Source organism: Morchella sextelata (genome assembly GCF_020137385.1).
Source record: "Morchella sextelata strain SCLS chromosome Unknown scls_5, whole genome shotgun sequence".
Classification (NCBI taxonomy): Eukaryota; Fungi; Ascomycota; class Pezizomycetes; order Pezizales; family Morchellaceae; genus Morchella; species Morchella sextelata.
In genome coordinates, this window is record NW_025408620.1 from 596,231 (window position 1) to 610,348 (window position 14,118).

The window sequence follows — 14,118 nt, forward strand, 5'->3', positions numbered from 1 at the left end:
TACTATACCCAGCATCGAATTAAACATCTAGGTATGGAAAGTAATTTCTACACCCCAGGTTTCCCCAGCCAGCCTGTTCCCCGCTGCTTCCATCGGAACACCGCCAATAATTCTCCGTGTGTCGGCGGCGTAGGCGGGCCGGTGCTGCATATTTGATCTCTCCAATATACTCGCGACGGCCCGGGGGTGAGATGGATGGATGGAAGGCTGGGTTGAGGGAAGGGTGGAGCTAGGGTTGAAGGTTGAAACGGCAGATCATGCCTAAAAGGGCAGAAACAAGCATTTGGCTGAATGGGGCTTGGCAGGGGTTTTGCGGTTTAATTAGCCGGTAGCAAAGGCGGCGAGTGATGGGCTGTGATTTGAGGCTTATGCGGGGAGCGGGAGCGGGAGTGGGGCTTGGCTTGGCTTGGCTTATGCGGGTTGGGGTTAAGTATGCGGGCGGAGAGGGCTACAACATAGGCTAGGCTTTGGAGTTGGGCGGTCACTCTGGGAAAAAGCCTGTCTTCTCAAATATCATGTCTGGCAGAAAATGAAACCGAAACTACATGTATATTAATTTTACATTGATAGATACATAATCAGTCTACTCTTCAACTGAGCTCTTGACCAACTCCAGCACAACCTTCTCCCAGAACACGGTCGACATCTCCGAGTCCGTCAGCGAGCCAAAGCCCTGCCCACCGCCGTTCTTCTCAAACTGCCCCTGGAGGCACCACAGGACTGCTCTCTGATACGCATTGCCCATCGTAAAGCGCAGGCTCTGCACAGGTCCCTTGAGCAGCCTGTTGAGAAACCGCACTGGGTTGTGTCCCTTCGGCTTGTACGACCCACCGTTCTCGATCAGCTGCCACGACCCAAGCTCCAGCAGGAGCATCCCAAGGCTGTAGATGTCGTACTGGCGGGTGTACCTGTTTTCGTCCCTGGTTGAGGATTGGTACCGCGGATGGTGGTAGAGGTCGGAATGGGCGTCGGTTTCGTTCTTCTCGGAGCGTTCGGGGTCGGCGTCGAGTCGTGCGGTGTCGAATCCGGCGAGGTATGCCCGTAGGGCTTTTGTATCGTCGGCGCTCTGGGAGGCGTCGCCGCGGATAATGACGTTGGAGCTCCGGAGGCCCTTGTGGAGCCAGCCGGTGAGATGCAGGTGGAATATGCACTCGGCGAGGGAGAGCGCCAGGCGGAATCGGGTGCCGAGGTTGAGATCGGTGTATTCATCGTCATTGATCATGCCGTGGAGCGTGTCATGCTTTGTGTCGCATGTCTTGTAGACAATGGCGATACGTTCTGTTTGGCCAGGCTTGAGAGAGTAACTGCTCGACACCGACGATATATAAGTCATTGTCCATCATCACGGGAAGAGATATTGGGGAAGGAAAAATCATTACCCCATGCATCCTAGTAGATGGGAAGGAGATAGAGTATCATCCTGGGCGACACTACTCTTTGCCAGAAACATTACCATATCTTGCACTCTCGAGATACTCTCGTCGTAAAAATTGGTGATAAGCCTCCACTCAACCATGATAGGCGTGCCCTTATATGTCCCAAACGTCCGCCCGGTTGGATGTGCTTCCTTCCGCATAACGAGCTCGCAATAATCAAGCTTAAGCTCCGATCCCTGTCCCGGCTGCAGCGGGCCTCCGGCGGTCTTCTGCAACTGCCGGTCCCGCATGTCAAGGTACGCCGCCTTCCGCTTGGCCATCTCCGAAAGCGTAGGGTAAACCGCCGCAGTCGCTATGCTGAGCGCGGACAGGTCCTGGATCGCTTTTACGTCCAGCATCTGCACCATCAGCTGGCTCCGAAGCTGAGCTTGGTAGCCAGTAACATTCTCGAGCCCGTCATTGAGGTTCCGGAGATCCACGATAAACTGTTCGAACTTGGGCTTGTCCCATACCGCAAACCGCAGACTGGAGATGAGAGACACACTTTTCTTGACCTCTTGTGCAATCACGACGTGGCGCTCCAGCCGGCTGGATACCGCGGCGTGAAGCGGATCCGGCGGCGGGCTAGGTGCAGAACTGGAAGCAGAAGTCTCCGTCCGCGATGGGGAGGAATTATTGTGGAAACTGTATTTTCTTTCGAGCTTCTGTGTCTCGAGCAGAGCTTGGGCAATTTGTGCCAAGATGTCGAGGATGAGATTTAGAGTTGCAGGGCTTAGGCGGACTGCGGGAGCCCCCTGGCCCTGACTAGTCAGGCCGATATAGACTCCGACATTCTCGTAGCGGTGCCGCTCGATCTGGAGGAATGTCCGGTATTTGGTGGACGTCTTGCCGACGTCCTGGGCATCGGAGTACTGGGAATAGAGGATCAGGGTGGATTGGAAGAGCTGCGCGGCAAGAGGGAGGACCCCAACGACAAATCCGGCAACTTCCATATATGGAGGATTAATGGGATGCCCGTGGTGCGGGAAGAAGAATCTGTGATCTTATATATATGTATCTACACTCGTATAAGGTTATTTATGTTCTGATTCACAAAGAGGGCAGTAGTCTCGTACCCATCCCAAGCTGCTCAGTGCCAGTGTCAGTCTTAGGCCTCCCGCTGGAAGCATGGAAGCAGGGGCCGGGTGGCTAAGGACGAGCCTAAGAGGGCAGTTAGCCAGCTGCTGAGCGTTGAAGTGGCTGGAGCAACAATATCATATTACCCGCAATGCAAAAGACAAATTCTGGCAATGACCTGATAATTGGCGCCGATCCTCCCGGCTCATCAACCAATCATACAAGTACGTACTAGAATCTGGAGCCAGCTCTGTCTGAGCAAAGGGCCTAACTAATATGTAGTGGCAACATGCCGATGAAAACCAGGAGATATGTAGCCCCATTGGACATACCGAAGCGTTCGGGCGGCTGTGGGGAAGTAGACGTTCTTTTTTTAAAGCAACATTCACGCGTGCCGAGACATGAGGCATCACTCGATCACGTCATCACATCGACAGCTCCAGTTCATGTATGAATCGGAGATTGGTTCTTGGGTTAAACTATTTGCGGGGTATAATGTACGGCGTATCTGTTGTCCGTAATATTTTGGGGTGAATGTCAGATTAGAGTACTCCGCGTGTGCAATAACCGCTGCCGCCGCTCATAATTGCACATGAATTAAGCTTTGTGTCGCACGTTGACCTTTCAGCCAACCCTGCAGGTCTCAACCTACTACCTAGTGTGAGTTCAGCCCAGTTGCCCACTTCTGCGCCCACCTCTACAAGAGCAGGCACGTCGTTCACATTACTATGAGTCGTTCTCCCGCGTGTGCATCAGCCTGACAGTCGCGGGATTTAACTCGATGGAGTACGAGTAATTTCACTGCCCCATCGATCTCTAAAGCTTCCGGAGAATGCTTTAGTTCAAAATCTGGATCCAAACGCCACATCGCTCTGGGCATATTCTTGGGTGGTTATTTCAATCTCACGCTAAATCTGTAGGACGACATGGGGTCGGTCCGCGTTACCTGGATATCTCTCCACTGGCAAAATGGCAGAGTGAATGCGAGCTTAAGCGCGATGGGTATGAGCGTGCATATGGTGTAAAAATGTGGCTTTGCCAATTGATACACGGTGATGCCAACTTCAAATGGGCCACTGGATATGTGATAGTCCCGGAGGTGCGTCAACAGTAGCAAGAGCAATGTACGGCTGAGGGGGCCATTGGGACGACATGGACACGACATTCTCTGAAAGAGTAGTCTTCGGTGTCAGGAACCAGGCCACCCATACTCCTGAGTCGTCTACTGATGTGCTATGCATATGCATACCCACGAGTCTCAAGAAGTACCGATTAGCTCAAGATATAGGACGCTATCCTACAACCTTCTATGTTCATTCTGGTTCTCATATATATATATCTTGCCGTCATCTCCACCCCATTTATTTCTCTCTATACGACTGCCATCAATTGTGGACTCCTATAAGCGCAATCTAGGTAAAAGCCATTTACCTTACTCAATATTATGACGCTCGGCTAATTGAAATAAGTGTGAAATAACAATAATCTGTCCAACCACCTCAAACTATGACATCCTGCACTTCTTCGGAGTACACACCGTATCAAAGACCCAAACATGGATTAATTCAAACATCCAGTAGTAATAGCACCGAGCATGTGAGTTCGAGCAATACAGATATCAACAGCCAGTCCATTACGACATTTAGACCGTCAACCTCCACGGCTCAGAGGAAATCCAAGTTTCTGAGCCTCATTAGGTATATTGGTAACGCCATCGCAACTTTACAAAGCACTTCTGGGTTTTCTTCACTGCCTACGGCTGTCATCTCCCAAATAGACGGTGAAACATCCGAGTTTCTCGGGAGAGGAAAAACATTCCATGTCTCACGTCTTCCCCTGCCGGCAACACTTGAATTGAAGAATTCGTGGCCGAAAAGGCTGGTCATCCGGCCACCAGTTGGTGATCTGTTACTGAGAACTTACCACGCTAACCCAATCACATGTAAGAGACCCATGATCGAGTTTGATAGTTGCGGAAATCCAAAGCAAGGCGCAGTCGAAGGCAGGTTGGAGGCAGTAATCCTTGAGGTCTGGGTCTTGACCCATCCGCCGATCTATTTCCATAAAAACATTGTCGACTTTCTAGGAATCAGTTGGCAGTGTGAGCTGCCGGAGGTTGAGCCTGGGCAAACAGTTCTTCCACCCAAGCGAGTGCCTGTCATACTCCTCGAATATGCAAAGCATGGATCTTTGGAAGCTTTCATGCAAACCCCTTTGTATGCCGCGATGACATTTGATGGAAGAGAGCCTTTGTCGGAACATTGCGGAGGGTCTTGCAGTTCTCCACAAACACCGCGTTGTACACGGAGACATAAAGCCTGACAATATTTTGATATTCGAGGCCGATGAGAAGGATACTAGTGTTGCGAAGGCCTTTGGGCTACGAGCGAAGCTTACAGACTTTGGGTTCAGCGTTGGGCTTTCGGTGTGCGACGGTACAGATAGGTTCAGTTTGAAAGGACGTAAATGGCCTTGGAATGATCCGGAATGGAATAACCACGCACCTGGACTCAATTGGAAAAGTCGGATGTATTTTCCTACGGATTACTAGTCTGGACTTTACTTGCGAAAAAGGATATTGGGGCGCTGTTTGGCTTGGAGGGGAAGGATTATCATAGAAGTAATCCAGAAATCAGAGAGGAGGCTGAAAGACTGAAGGATTGGACGTTAAGCTCGAATGCGTCTACTTATTTTAAACATGGCGGCAAGATGATCGAAACATTGGTTCAATCCCTATTCCGATGCTCACTGGAACCAGATGCGAATAGGCGAGGGTCGATGGAGGATATTCTGCGAATCTGGGATACATGGTTCGTTGGGTGAGCAGGAGCCTTTACCCTTTGCCGATTTCTTGTCCTGTGACTGCCAACTCACATAAATGAGCAATATTATAGTAACGATTCTTATGTCTCCATTCCCCCAGGCATCACTCTCCGTCCCGAGTTAGGTCTTCAACGTATCGAAACTGTTTCGTTCCAACGCATCGTCGTTGGTACGCGTCAGTTTCCGGTTTCAATCAAAAAGGGGTTTACAGAGATCTGCTTTGACCCAAACCTTCCTCCCGACGAAAGATGCCAGGCAAAAGTCTTCCGAGCCTTCTCCCTTCTCATGGGATGGGTGACTAAGCCAGACTTCCAGAGGCGAAGCGTCTCATAGACGAGTGTGCATCCACGCACCCTCCCGTGGCGATATTTCAACCAATGTTCTTTGATATGAATGAATGCAGGAGTTTTACATCCGCCTCCAAAGGCGAGTGCACAGAATATGAGCAGCAGGCATTCAAAGGTCTTATGACTATGGCACGTACAACAAACAGCTACGAGGTCTTCCAACAACTTATGCGATACTTCCCGATGCCGAAAAATGCTTCGTACAGTCGCCTTCGCAGTATAAATCATAGAATACACTTATATGGCATCCCAGAATTTACTTATCCAGATGCACTTTCCCAAGAAAAGGATAAACTTGTAGCTGGACAGATGGCTGATATCGAGAGATTTCACAGGACAGCAAAGGTTTTGGCCTTAGGTCACAGCGCGTTTCATTATGCGGTTTCTTCCGACTTTGCAGAGGCTGTTGACCTGATTTTACAGATGGAGGGATTTCGGACGGAGTTCCTCGAGTTCAAAGACGCCCTTGGATTTACACCTCTCCTATCGGCATGCCGGCTAGGGAACTTCAGGATCGCGAAACTTCTTATTGGTGCCGGGGCAAATGTCACAGCAAGGACCAGGTATGGCGAAACTATCTTACACTTCCTTTGCGAGTTCGACAACCCGGATGAGATGAGTGAGATTGCGGATGTGATTATGGCTCGCGATCGGGGTGCCCTGTGTATAGACTCAACAAGCGAGATGCAAGAATACCTTCTTGGGTGCGGCGTTGGTAAAGAGGCTGATGGAAGTTATCCTGATGTATTGACTAATACGGTCGGTGCGGGTAAGCTGATGGACGCTTCGACCTTACTGGCTGCGGGAGTTTCTATCGACGAATTGACAACTAAAGGCGGGGGCTGGACTACGCTTGGATTGATTGTACGAACATGTGCGTACAACTCTGTAGCGTTCATGACTTTCCTATTCGACCACCAATTGGCCCTTGGACAGAAACCCGCAGGCTTTATGGCATTACCGATCTCTTTGGGTTGTCTGTGTTGCACGTAGCTGCACTTATTCCTTTCACCACTCCTTTCTACGATCGCATAATCTTATCAAATGTTGTCGACTATCTTCTCGACAAGTTTTGCTCCCCTGAACACCTCAACGCCCAGGATAAGGACGGGTGCACACCCCTTCATGTTGCTACTCTAAATGGAAATTGTATACTCATCCGAAGACTACTGGCATTCGACACAATTGACACCACGATCAGAGCACATGATGGAGCGTCCATATACGATTGTGCTCTACACTATGAATCTACGGGCGTTCCTGAGTTCATATCTAACATGGGGGCTCGGGCTGTGAAAGGTTACACCGACGATATGCGTGATACAATGGCCCTACTACACCCCTTGAGAGGGTATTGACTTTACAAACTGTTTTAGCTCTCCTTGATTCTTCAAATGATCTCTGTTTTTTTTTTTTTCTTTTTTTTTTTTTTTCGATGGCTGTTTCTCATTTAATCTGTCTTTGGATATAACCCTTCTTTTTTCCTTATATGATTATTTATACCACGTAACAACGTACCTTTTTGTTCGCAGACGGAAATGGATTGTTTTTAACTCGGAGTCTTCATACCTTGCGGTTCATTTCATACGGGAGCACAAATGGCACTAGCGCTAGAGATCCTGCTCGTAGTGGGTGCTCAAAAGGTCCGTTTTCGAAGAGTCATGATATGTAGTTTAGAGAGTATATTCGAAAAAAATGTGGCCTGTGTGTGGCTTGTATATACGAATTGTAGTTGGATTAAGAAGTCGAATCGCAGGATCGGGGCCGGGGTTCTAAACCCATGCCTAATACGGGCAGAAATAAGCATTTGGCTGAACGGGGCTTGGAAGGGGTTTTGGCGGTTTGGGGGAGAACTTAGCCGGTTACTACATGTAGTTGGGCGGCGAGTGATGGGCTGTGATTTAGGGTTTGTGCGGGGAGCGAGCGGGGGCGGGAGTGGGGCTTGGCTACATGTATGCGGTACCATTGCGGGTTGTGCGGAGAGGGCTGGGGTGGGAGAGATGACTGTGTAACCCCAGCCAGCCAGCGCCCACACCCCGAGTGATCGCTTGTGTGTAGGGCGCTCTTAGCGCTAACCGCAACGCACTGTCAACGACACCCAAATCTTCCAGAAAGCCGAAACACTCGAAATAGAGTACCGTAAAAACTCGATAGGTGAGCCCGGGCTCATCTATCGAATCCGAGCTCTCTGATTGGTCGCTTTATGTTTCTCCACTGCTATTCACCCTGTATTTTGGGACTCACCTATCGAGTTTTTACGGTAGGACTCGTCTAGAAACGCTTCAGCTGCGTCCGGGGATTTAATTTGTCATGTAATTGAGCCACTCTTATGTAGCCCTTTACCGCCCGCGCGGCGCCCGGACGTTGTTGTCTCACATGGGGGGCAATTCATTAGGTAAACGATCGAGTTACTCTAGTCCTACGTGCGCATTTGGGGCATGATCACGGGAGGATAGGCGGGAGGATGGAAGGATGGATGGATGGGATGGGCTTGCGCTTTATGTATTTGTGCGCGACGCTGAAAAAAATTGTTTTGTGTGAGGGGAGGTAGGAGGTAGGAGGGGGGTGATAGGTAGAACTCCTTTTTTGTTATCACGGCCCAGTGTCCAATGTAGCTGTTACTTCATCGCGGTGGTACTTGTTACAACGCTGGGAGAGATAGGGCACCATTGGCACAAAGGTACTTGGCATCTATCTGCCTGAACCTCCATAGAGTAGAGCACACAGAAAATTATTACCTACATCCCTCCCCCGTCGTATCTACATAATTATAAGTAGCTAGTTATCAGTCCCGTATAAATACTTTGGGCTCTGGACCTCTTTCCTCTCATTGCCTACTAACCAAACTAACCATACCAGTCTAGCCCGGTCATGTGTTTGTTGCGTTGTGTGTATCTCCATCTTCTAATCTTGCTGTTCACGATTGTATCAACCCAACCAACCCAACCCAAGCCGAACAGCTAGCTGGGCTGCGCAGGTAGACCTTCTTCAGAAATCATGTCTCACGCTTGCATATTTCTACAGACTCGTTTTCCAGCTGGCTGGCCGGTCCCTGGGCCTCGAGCCTTACCTTTGCTTGCCTGCTTGCGTGCAATTGCTGTACCTATGGTACTTACGTACAAGAGCTGTCCCTACCCAACTGTTTAGAAATCCACGATGTCACTGTTGCCCTACCACAGTAGTACAGCACTAACTGACTACTACGCACTCGCTCCACCAGTAGCTAGGTCAGCACGGTCACTGCACTGGGGACGGGAGAGGCGGGTACTCTAGAAGTACCTACCGTTGGCTAAAAAAAAAAATTCTGAACCCCTCCACCCCTTTATTTACGATGTAACTTTCTGCCAGTCGTTTTACGTTGTGTGGTGTGTGTGTGTCGTGTGTGGGGTTCTAGCTTGGTTACTAGTGTTTCCCATGACAGCATCCTTTTAACAATTGTACTGCTGCCCAGCCAATCCGCTTCTGCGGAAACTGCCGGCGCTAGCTGTCTCTAGAAGACTGCTGGGTTTTGATTTTTGGGAAATGTAGAGGAGAGGTAGAGAGAGGTAGAGGGTAGGGGAGATATCGAGAGTGGTAGGGCGAGGGGAGTTAGATAAGTATCTACATAGGAAGATGTAGAGCTAGAGTACTGGCCGCCGTCTGGATCATCATGCCCGGTACTTATGGTAGATAGAGTAATATATGCAAACATACATATAAAAAAGCAAAAAAAAAAATAAACTTGTGGGGGGGGGGGGGGGGACGGACGGCAATGGCAGTGGGAAAGACGTAAAATATAAAATCTCTGCGGATCTTTTTTTTTTTGAGGGGGGGGTTGAGTTTTTTGGAAGTGTAGTCCAATTACCACTACCACTACTACCTACTAGTACCACGGACATCAATTCATTTCACCAACTACTGACCTGACTGTCTGACTGACTACTCATTGACCAACTACTACCTACCACTCTCTAAGAAGTAGAAGTACCGCTCTCTACCAGTCTACCAACTACCAACTAGTAACAGCAACTACCAACTACCACCCCCCCATCACTCTTTCCTTCCCCTTCCTTCCCTTCCTTCCCTCCCTCCCTTCCCTTCCCTCCTTTCCCATTCCTTTCCATTCATCACCAGCAAACCGGGTATTTCCTTTTTTCCTTGTTTTCCTCACACTCATTTACACACCCACCCACCACATACAAAACAACGAATTGCACAAGATGCTGGCGGCAACGCTTCTCCTCGTCTGGGCCAACATCTTCTTCACCTTCGCCCTCGCCGGCGGGGAACATCATGATCAGCAGAAGTTAGAGCAACAGCAGGCGGTTCCTGCTGTTGCTGGTACTGGGGATGCTGCTGGGCCGTCGTTTGAAGTTGACTGTGCTAAGTGCTGTAAGTCTTTACTTCTATTTTCTTTGTCTGTTGCTTGAAGGAATGAAAGAATGAAGGATGGAGATACGTTATACTGACTTCTTAATGACGGATTGATAGCCCTCTGCTGCACCCCATACACCTCCTGCGCCTACTTCGACAAGACCTCAACCTTCGCCTGCCTGCTGCCCAACACCGACGACGCCGAGGCCGCCGCCGCCGCATACAAGAAGCTCGTCGAGGAGGCACAGGTGTACATGATCACCGCGCCCCCCGTATGCCCCCCCAAATTCATTCTACCCTACATTACAAACTAACAGTGAAATTAATAGGGCTCACAACCAACCATTGCCCCCCGCGCAGTCGTCAACACCCGCAAGCCACCACACAGGAACGGGACCTCGGGCGCCGTCGGGAGGGAAGAAGGGCTAGGAGGGTTCTGGGGTGCGGCGGTGGTGGTGGGGGCGCTTGTGGTTACGGGTTATGGGTTGTAGTGTTGGGAGTGGTGGGGATCGGGGGGGGGGGGGGGTGGGGGGTGGTTGGGGGAAGGAGTAGGGTAGAAAAAAATATAGTTTTTAATCCTGGTGGTGAATTTTTTTTGGTCTTTTGTTTGGATTGGTTTTGGCTCTTGGGCTGGCTTGGGTTGGTGCTCGGGCGGCCGGCTTGATGGGCCTTTTTTTATTATTATATATACAGACGATGGATGAGGAAGGGGGGGGGGGGGGGGGGGGTGGAGGAAGAGGGAAGAGGCAATGAGCTAGGAAGAGGCAAAAGATGATAAAGGATGTAGTTATGGTTGTACTCTATTACTATGTGAAAACGAGTTAGTCTAGCTAGAGCCCACCCTCAGCATCTATGGGGGAAAACATACACTACAATAACAATACAATACAATAATACACTACTAACATACAATACTACAACCCAGCAGTGATTTCCAGATTCTAGGGTTTTTAGTAGCAAAGATGATATCACTTTCGTCAAAAAAAAAATCCCGGGCAGGGCAGGGCAGGGCAGGGCAGGGCAGGGCAGGGCAGGGCAGGGCAGGGCAGGGCTCCATCCTATCCTATCCTATCCCATCCCAGGCAGCCTTAAACAGATCTGCAGCAGGTGCATGGCGCGGCGTGGTGTGGTGTGGTCTGCAGAGTGATAACCCATGATGCGTTTATAACCGCACTCACTCGGCCTCGTTGGAAAAATATACATACTCTGCTCTACCTGCCAAACACAAAAAAAAAAAAAAGCAAAAAACGAAATAAAAAAACGCAAACGGCCACATCACGAGTAGAGTACCAACATCGCGCGTGGCAGTGATCAAAGACACAGACAGCAGCACGACGTTCCACGTTCGATCCTGCCGATGGAACAGCTCCCAGGGATGAGACTCGAGTTCATGTTCAGGTTCACATTACCACACCACAGACAGAACAGACGCAACAGACAGGCAGATAAAAATGCCATGTAGGAATCCCATCCTGCCCCAACCACAGACCGCTGGTGCTAGTAGCTAAATGGAGTCTAGAATTCGAGCTAGAACTCGAGCTAGAAGAGGAAGAGAAGAGCTAGAGAGGGAAAAGAGAGTACGGTACGGTACGTGCGCGCTGAAATCTGTGGTAGACTAATGTACAGGCATCAGATCTAGGATTGATCTGGGATCTTCCTAGCTAGCTAGCTGCTGGTTGGTTGGTTGGTTGGTTGGTTGGTTAGATCCGGGGACCTCAGTGTAGTAGTGCAAGTGGTGGTAGGGTGGTGGGCTCACACCCTTCCGTGGGGTGTATATACTAGCTAGGGGGGATGTTTAATATTCCACTACATACTCTACTCCGCCTGAGTCTACTTAAGTTTCTCCCTCCAATCCATCCATTCGCCTAAGACCAAACACACAGACACAGGCAACCAGACCAGCCCTGTCTTGTATCGGAGATATAATATTTGTAATGCAGCCCCCATCCCGGGCGTTGCGGCTGAAATAGGGAAAAACGTTACACGCAGCACCGGATATCACTCGTTCCTGTTTTTTTTTAGAGGGAAGGGAAGAGTTGAAACCCCCACGCCGCATGCGCTACTCTACATACATGTAGGTACGTGATGCGCACGGTCCACCACCACCCCTCTCCTCTTCGCCTCTCTTCTCTACGAATAGGTAGAGTGCGTTATGGAGGTACTTAGTTAGGGCAGAGAGAGTAAAAGTACCGAGTTACTCTACCTGACCAGCGCACGCACGCACGGGCCGTCCCTAGTCCCGACAGAGACACAAAGACGCAAATGGAAGTTCTTTACAAAGTTCCACACCTAGAACATTTCGAATTCCCCGCTGCGAAAAAGAAAACCACGCACACACCCACGCGCGCAAAAAAAAACCAGCAGACAGTGCAAACGAAAAAAAGAAAAAAAAGAAAAAGACACTACCACCACTAACCATACATACATACCCCATCTACTAGCTAGAGCTACATATTAGGTGCCAATCACGCCTTCTTTTTACTGTCCTTGCTCGCCTTCTCGTCCTGGAGCCTCTTGAGCTCCAGCACAACCTTCTCCTCGATCCGCGCCTGCAGCTCCGGGCGATACCCGAAATAGAACAAGATCTCAAACCAGACAAAGAACGGCGCCAGCAGGATCGGCTGTATCGGATTATCCTACGTCCACTTCTTATCAGCACTCCCTATCTTCCCTCCCTCCCTCCTTCCTCGCGCATCCCACCACATCTCTCCATGGAACGGGGAAACAAACCAGTATCGCCGGCGCCCTCTTCTCAAACACGCCATGCCCAATAAACTGCACCACCCAGCTCCCCAGGAACCCACACCACGCCCACCAGACCGCGGTCGCGCCATACGTGGCCGTGAGGTGGTTGACAAGCACCATCATGCCCGCAATCAGCGGCGCAAAGAGCAGGCCGGCGACGGGCTCCATGAGGATGTAGAAGACGGCGAAGACGATCGACCCGATGCCGCCGAGGTTGAGCGGGATGTAGGGGAGGTCGAGGAGCGAGGGCGTGTTGGTGGCGAGTAGGAAGCCCGTGAACATTATGCCGGGCACGCCGAAGAGGTGGATGAGGATGTTGTGCTGGGCGGGGATGGGTTAGTATGGCCTGTGCGGGGACGGGGGCGGAAGAAAGGGGGGGGGGGGGGGGGGTTTACGGGGTTGTGGTGGTAGGAGGCGTACTAGTCATTGTGGTGTTAGCTTTTGCTTTGTGGAGCTTTGGGGAGGGGGGGGTCTTACGGAGAGGAGCTGCTGCTCGAGGTCGAGAACTCCCATTTTGGGCTGCGACATCTTGTTGTCCCTTTTTTTGTTCTTTCCTGTGCTGTGCAGAGAGAGATGCAGAGATGCAGAGGAGAGACAAAGAGAAACAGAAAGGGAAAGAGAAGGGGAAAGAGCGGGGAAGAGGTGCGCTTTTACTAACTCCCCAACCGTCGATCTCCGGGCTTCCTCCCTTGCTAGCTATGTAGCTAGCTGTGCAGAGTAGTAGCTGGGATATTCACGTATACGTATCCAGGGGTCTGCGATGTGTGTGTGGCCTGACCGACCTACTGACCGCCGACCCAGACAGCGCTCACGTATCAAACAGCAAGTGTAGTTATTCGTGCAAGAGTGTATGTGTATATAGCGAGTGCAAGTATACACACACTCCCTCTCTCTCTCCCAACATTCCCCAACACCCAAATCCAAGACCGAGGCCCAGCACGTGAACATGCAGTTCTGCATCTAGCAGTTGGAGTTGGCCAGAGTGGCTAGAGCGGGCTTTTCGATGGTTACACAAGCGACATCGCTTCTACCCGGGTACCGAAGTTCCGGCCAGGTACCCCGGGTTGCGCTAGTCGGGGGTTTGTGATGTAGGGCAAGCAGGAGTATTTGCGACAGTCAGCTTTTGAGGTGATGACATAGTTGACAATGACAATAGTGGGCATAACTTTTATCAAAAGAGCAATCACGGAGGATGGTGTTCGGTTGCGTGTAGGCGCTGTACGGACTGTTTACTCTTCAGACGTATGGACAACATAGGTAGGTATTCGTATGGGGGCTGTGATTACTGGAATGTGCACACGCAATGGTGCATTCCACGGCAGGTTTGGAGATAGCGATTTATGACTTGATAGGGTATG

General features: G+C 50.4%; 5 protein-coding genes across 5 annotated transcripts; 2 read left to right on the forward strand and 3 right to left on the reverse strand.

Annotated features, from left to right (window-relative positions):
• Positions 1-583: 583 nt before the first annotated feature.
• Positions 584-1,333, reverse strand: H6S33_010669 (uncharacterized protein; the record flags this gene model as incomplete). Its single annotated transcript, XM_044842014.1, has 1 exon — positions 584-1,333. The coding sequence occupies one exon, from the start codon at positions 1,331-1,333 to the stop codon at positions 584-586; it is 750 nt and encodes a 249-aa protein (XP_044696599.1).
• A 42-nt stretch (positions 1,334-1,375) lies between these two features.
• Positions 1,376-2,368, reverse strand: H6S33_010670 (uncharacterized protein; the record flags this gene model as incomplete). The annotated part of the gene is made up of 1 exon (XM_044842015.1): positions 1,376-2,368. The coding sequence occupies one exon, from the start codon at positions 2,366-2,368 to the stop codon at positions 1,376-1,378; it is 993 nt and encodes a 330-aa protein (XP_044696600.1).
• Positions 2,369-3,998: 1,630 nt separating this feature from the next.
• On the forward strand, positions 3,999-7,020 carry H6S33_010671 (uncharacterized protein; the record flags this gene model as incomplete). The annotated part of the gene is made up of 6 exons (XM_044842016.1): positions 3,999-4,708; positions 4,740-4,954; positions 5,044-5,311; positions 5,387-5,484; positions 5,631-6,555; positions 6,609-7,020. The coding sequence occupies 6 exons, from the start codon at positions 3,999-4,001 to the stop codon at positions 7,018-7,020; spliced, it is 2,628 nt and encodes an 875-aa protein (XP_044696601.1).
• Positions 7,021-9,861: 2,841 nt separating this feature from the next.
• H6S33_010672 (uncharacterized protein) lies at positions 9,862-10,506 on the forward strand (the record flags this gene model as incomplete). Its single annotated transcript, XM_044842017.1, has 3 exons — positions 9,862-10,033; positions 10,133-10,287; positions 10,345-10,506. The coding sequence occupies 3 exons, from the start codon at positions 9,862-9,864 to the stop codon at positions 10,504-10,506; spliced, it is 489 nt and encodes a 162-aa protein (XP_044696602.1).
• A 1,974-nt stretch (positions 10,507-12,480) lies between these two features.
• Positions 12,481-13,288, reverse strand: H6S33_010673 (uncharacterized protein; the record flags this gene model as incomplete). Its single annotated transcript, XM_044842018.1, has 4 exons — positions 12,481-12,651; positions 12,746-13,081; positions 13,156-13,179; positions 13,238-13,288. 4 exons carry the CDS (start codon positions 13,286-13,288, stop codon positions 12,481-12,483), a joined length of 582 nt encoding a protein of 193 aa, XP_044696603.1.
• Positions 13,289-14,118: the final 830 nt, after the last annotated feature.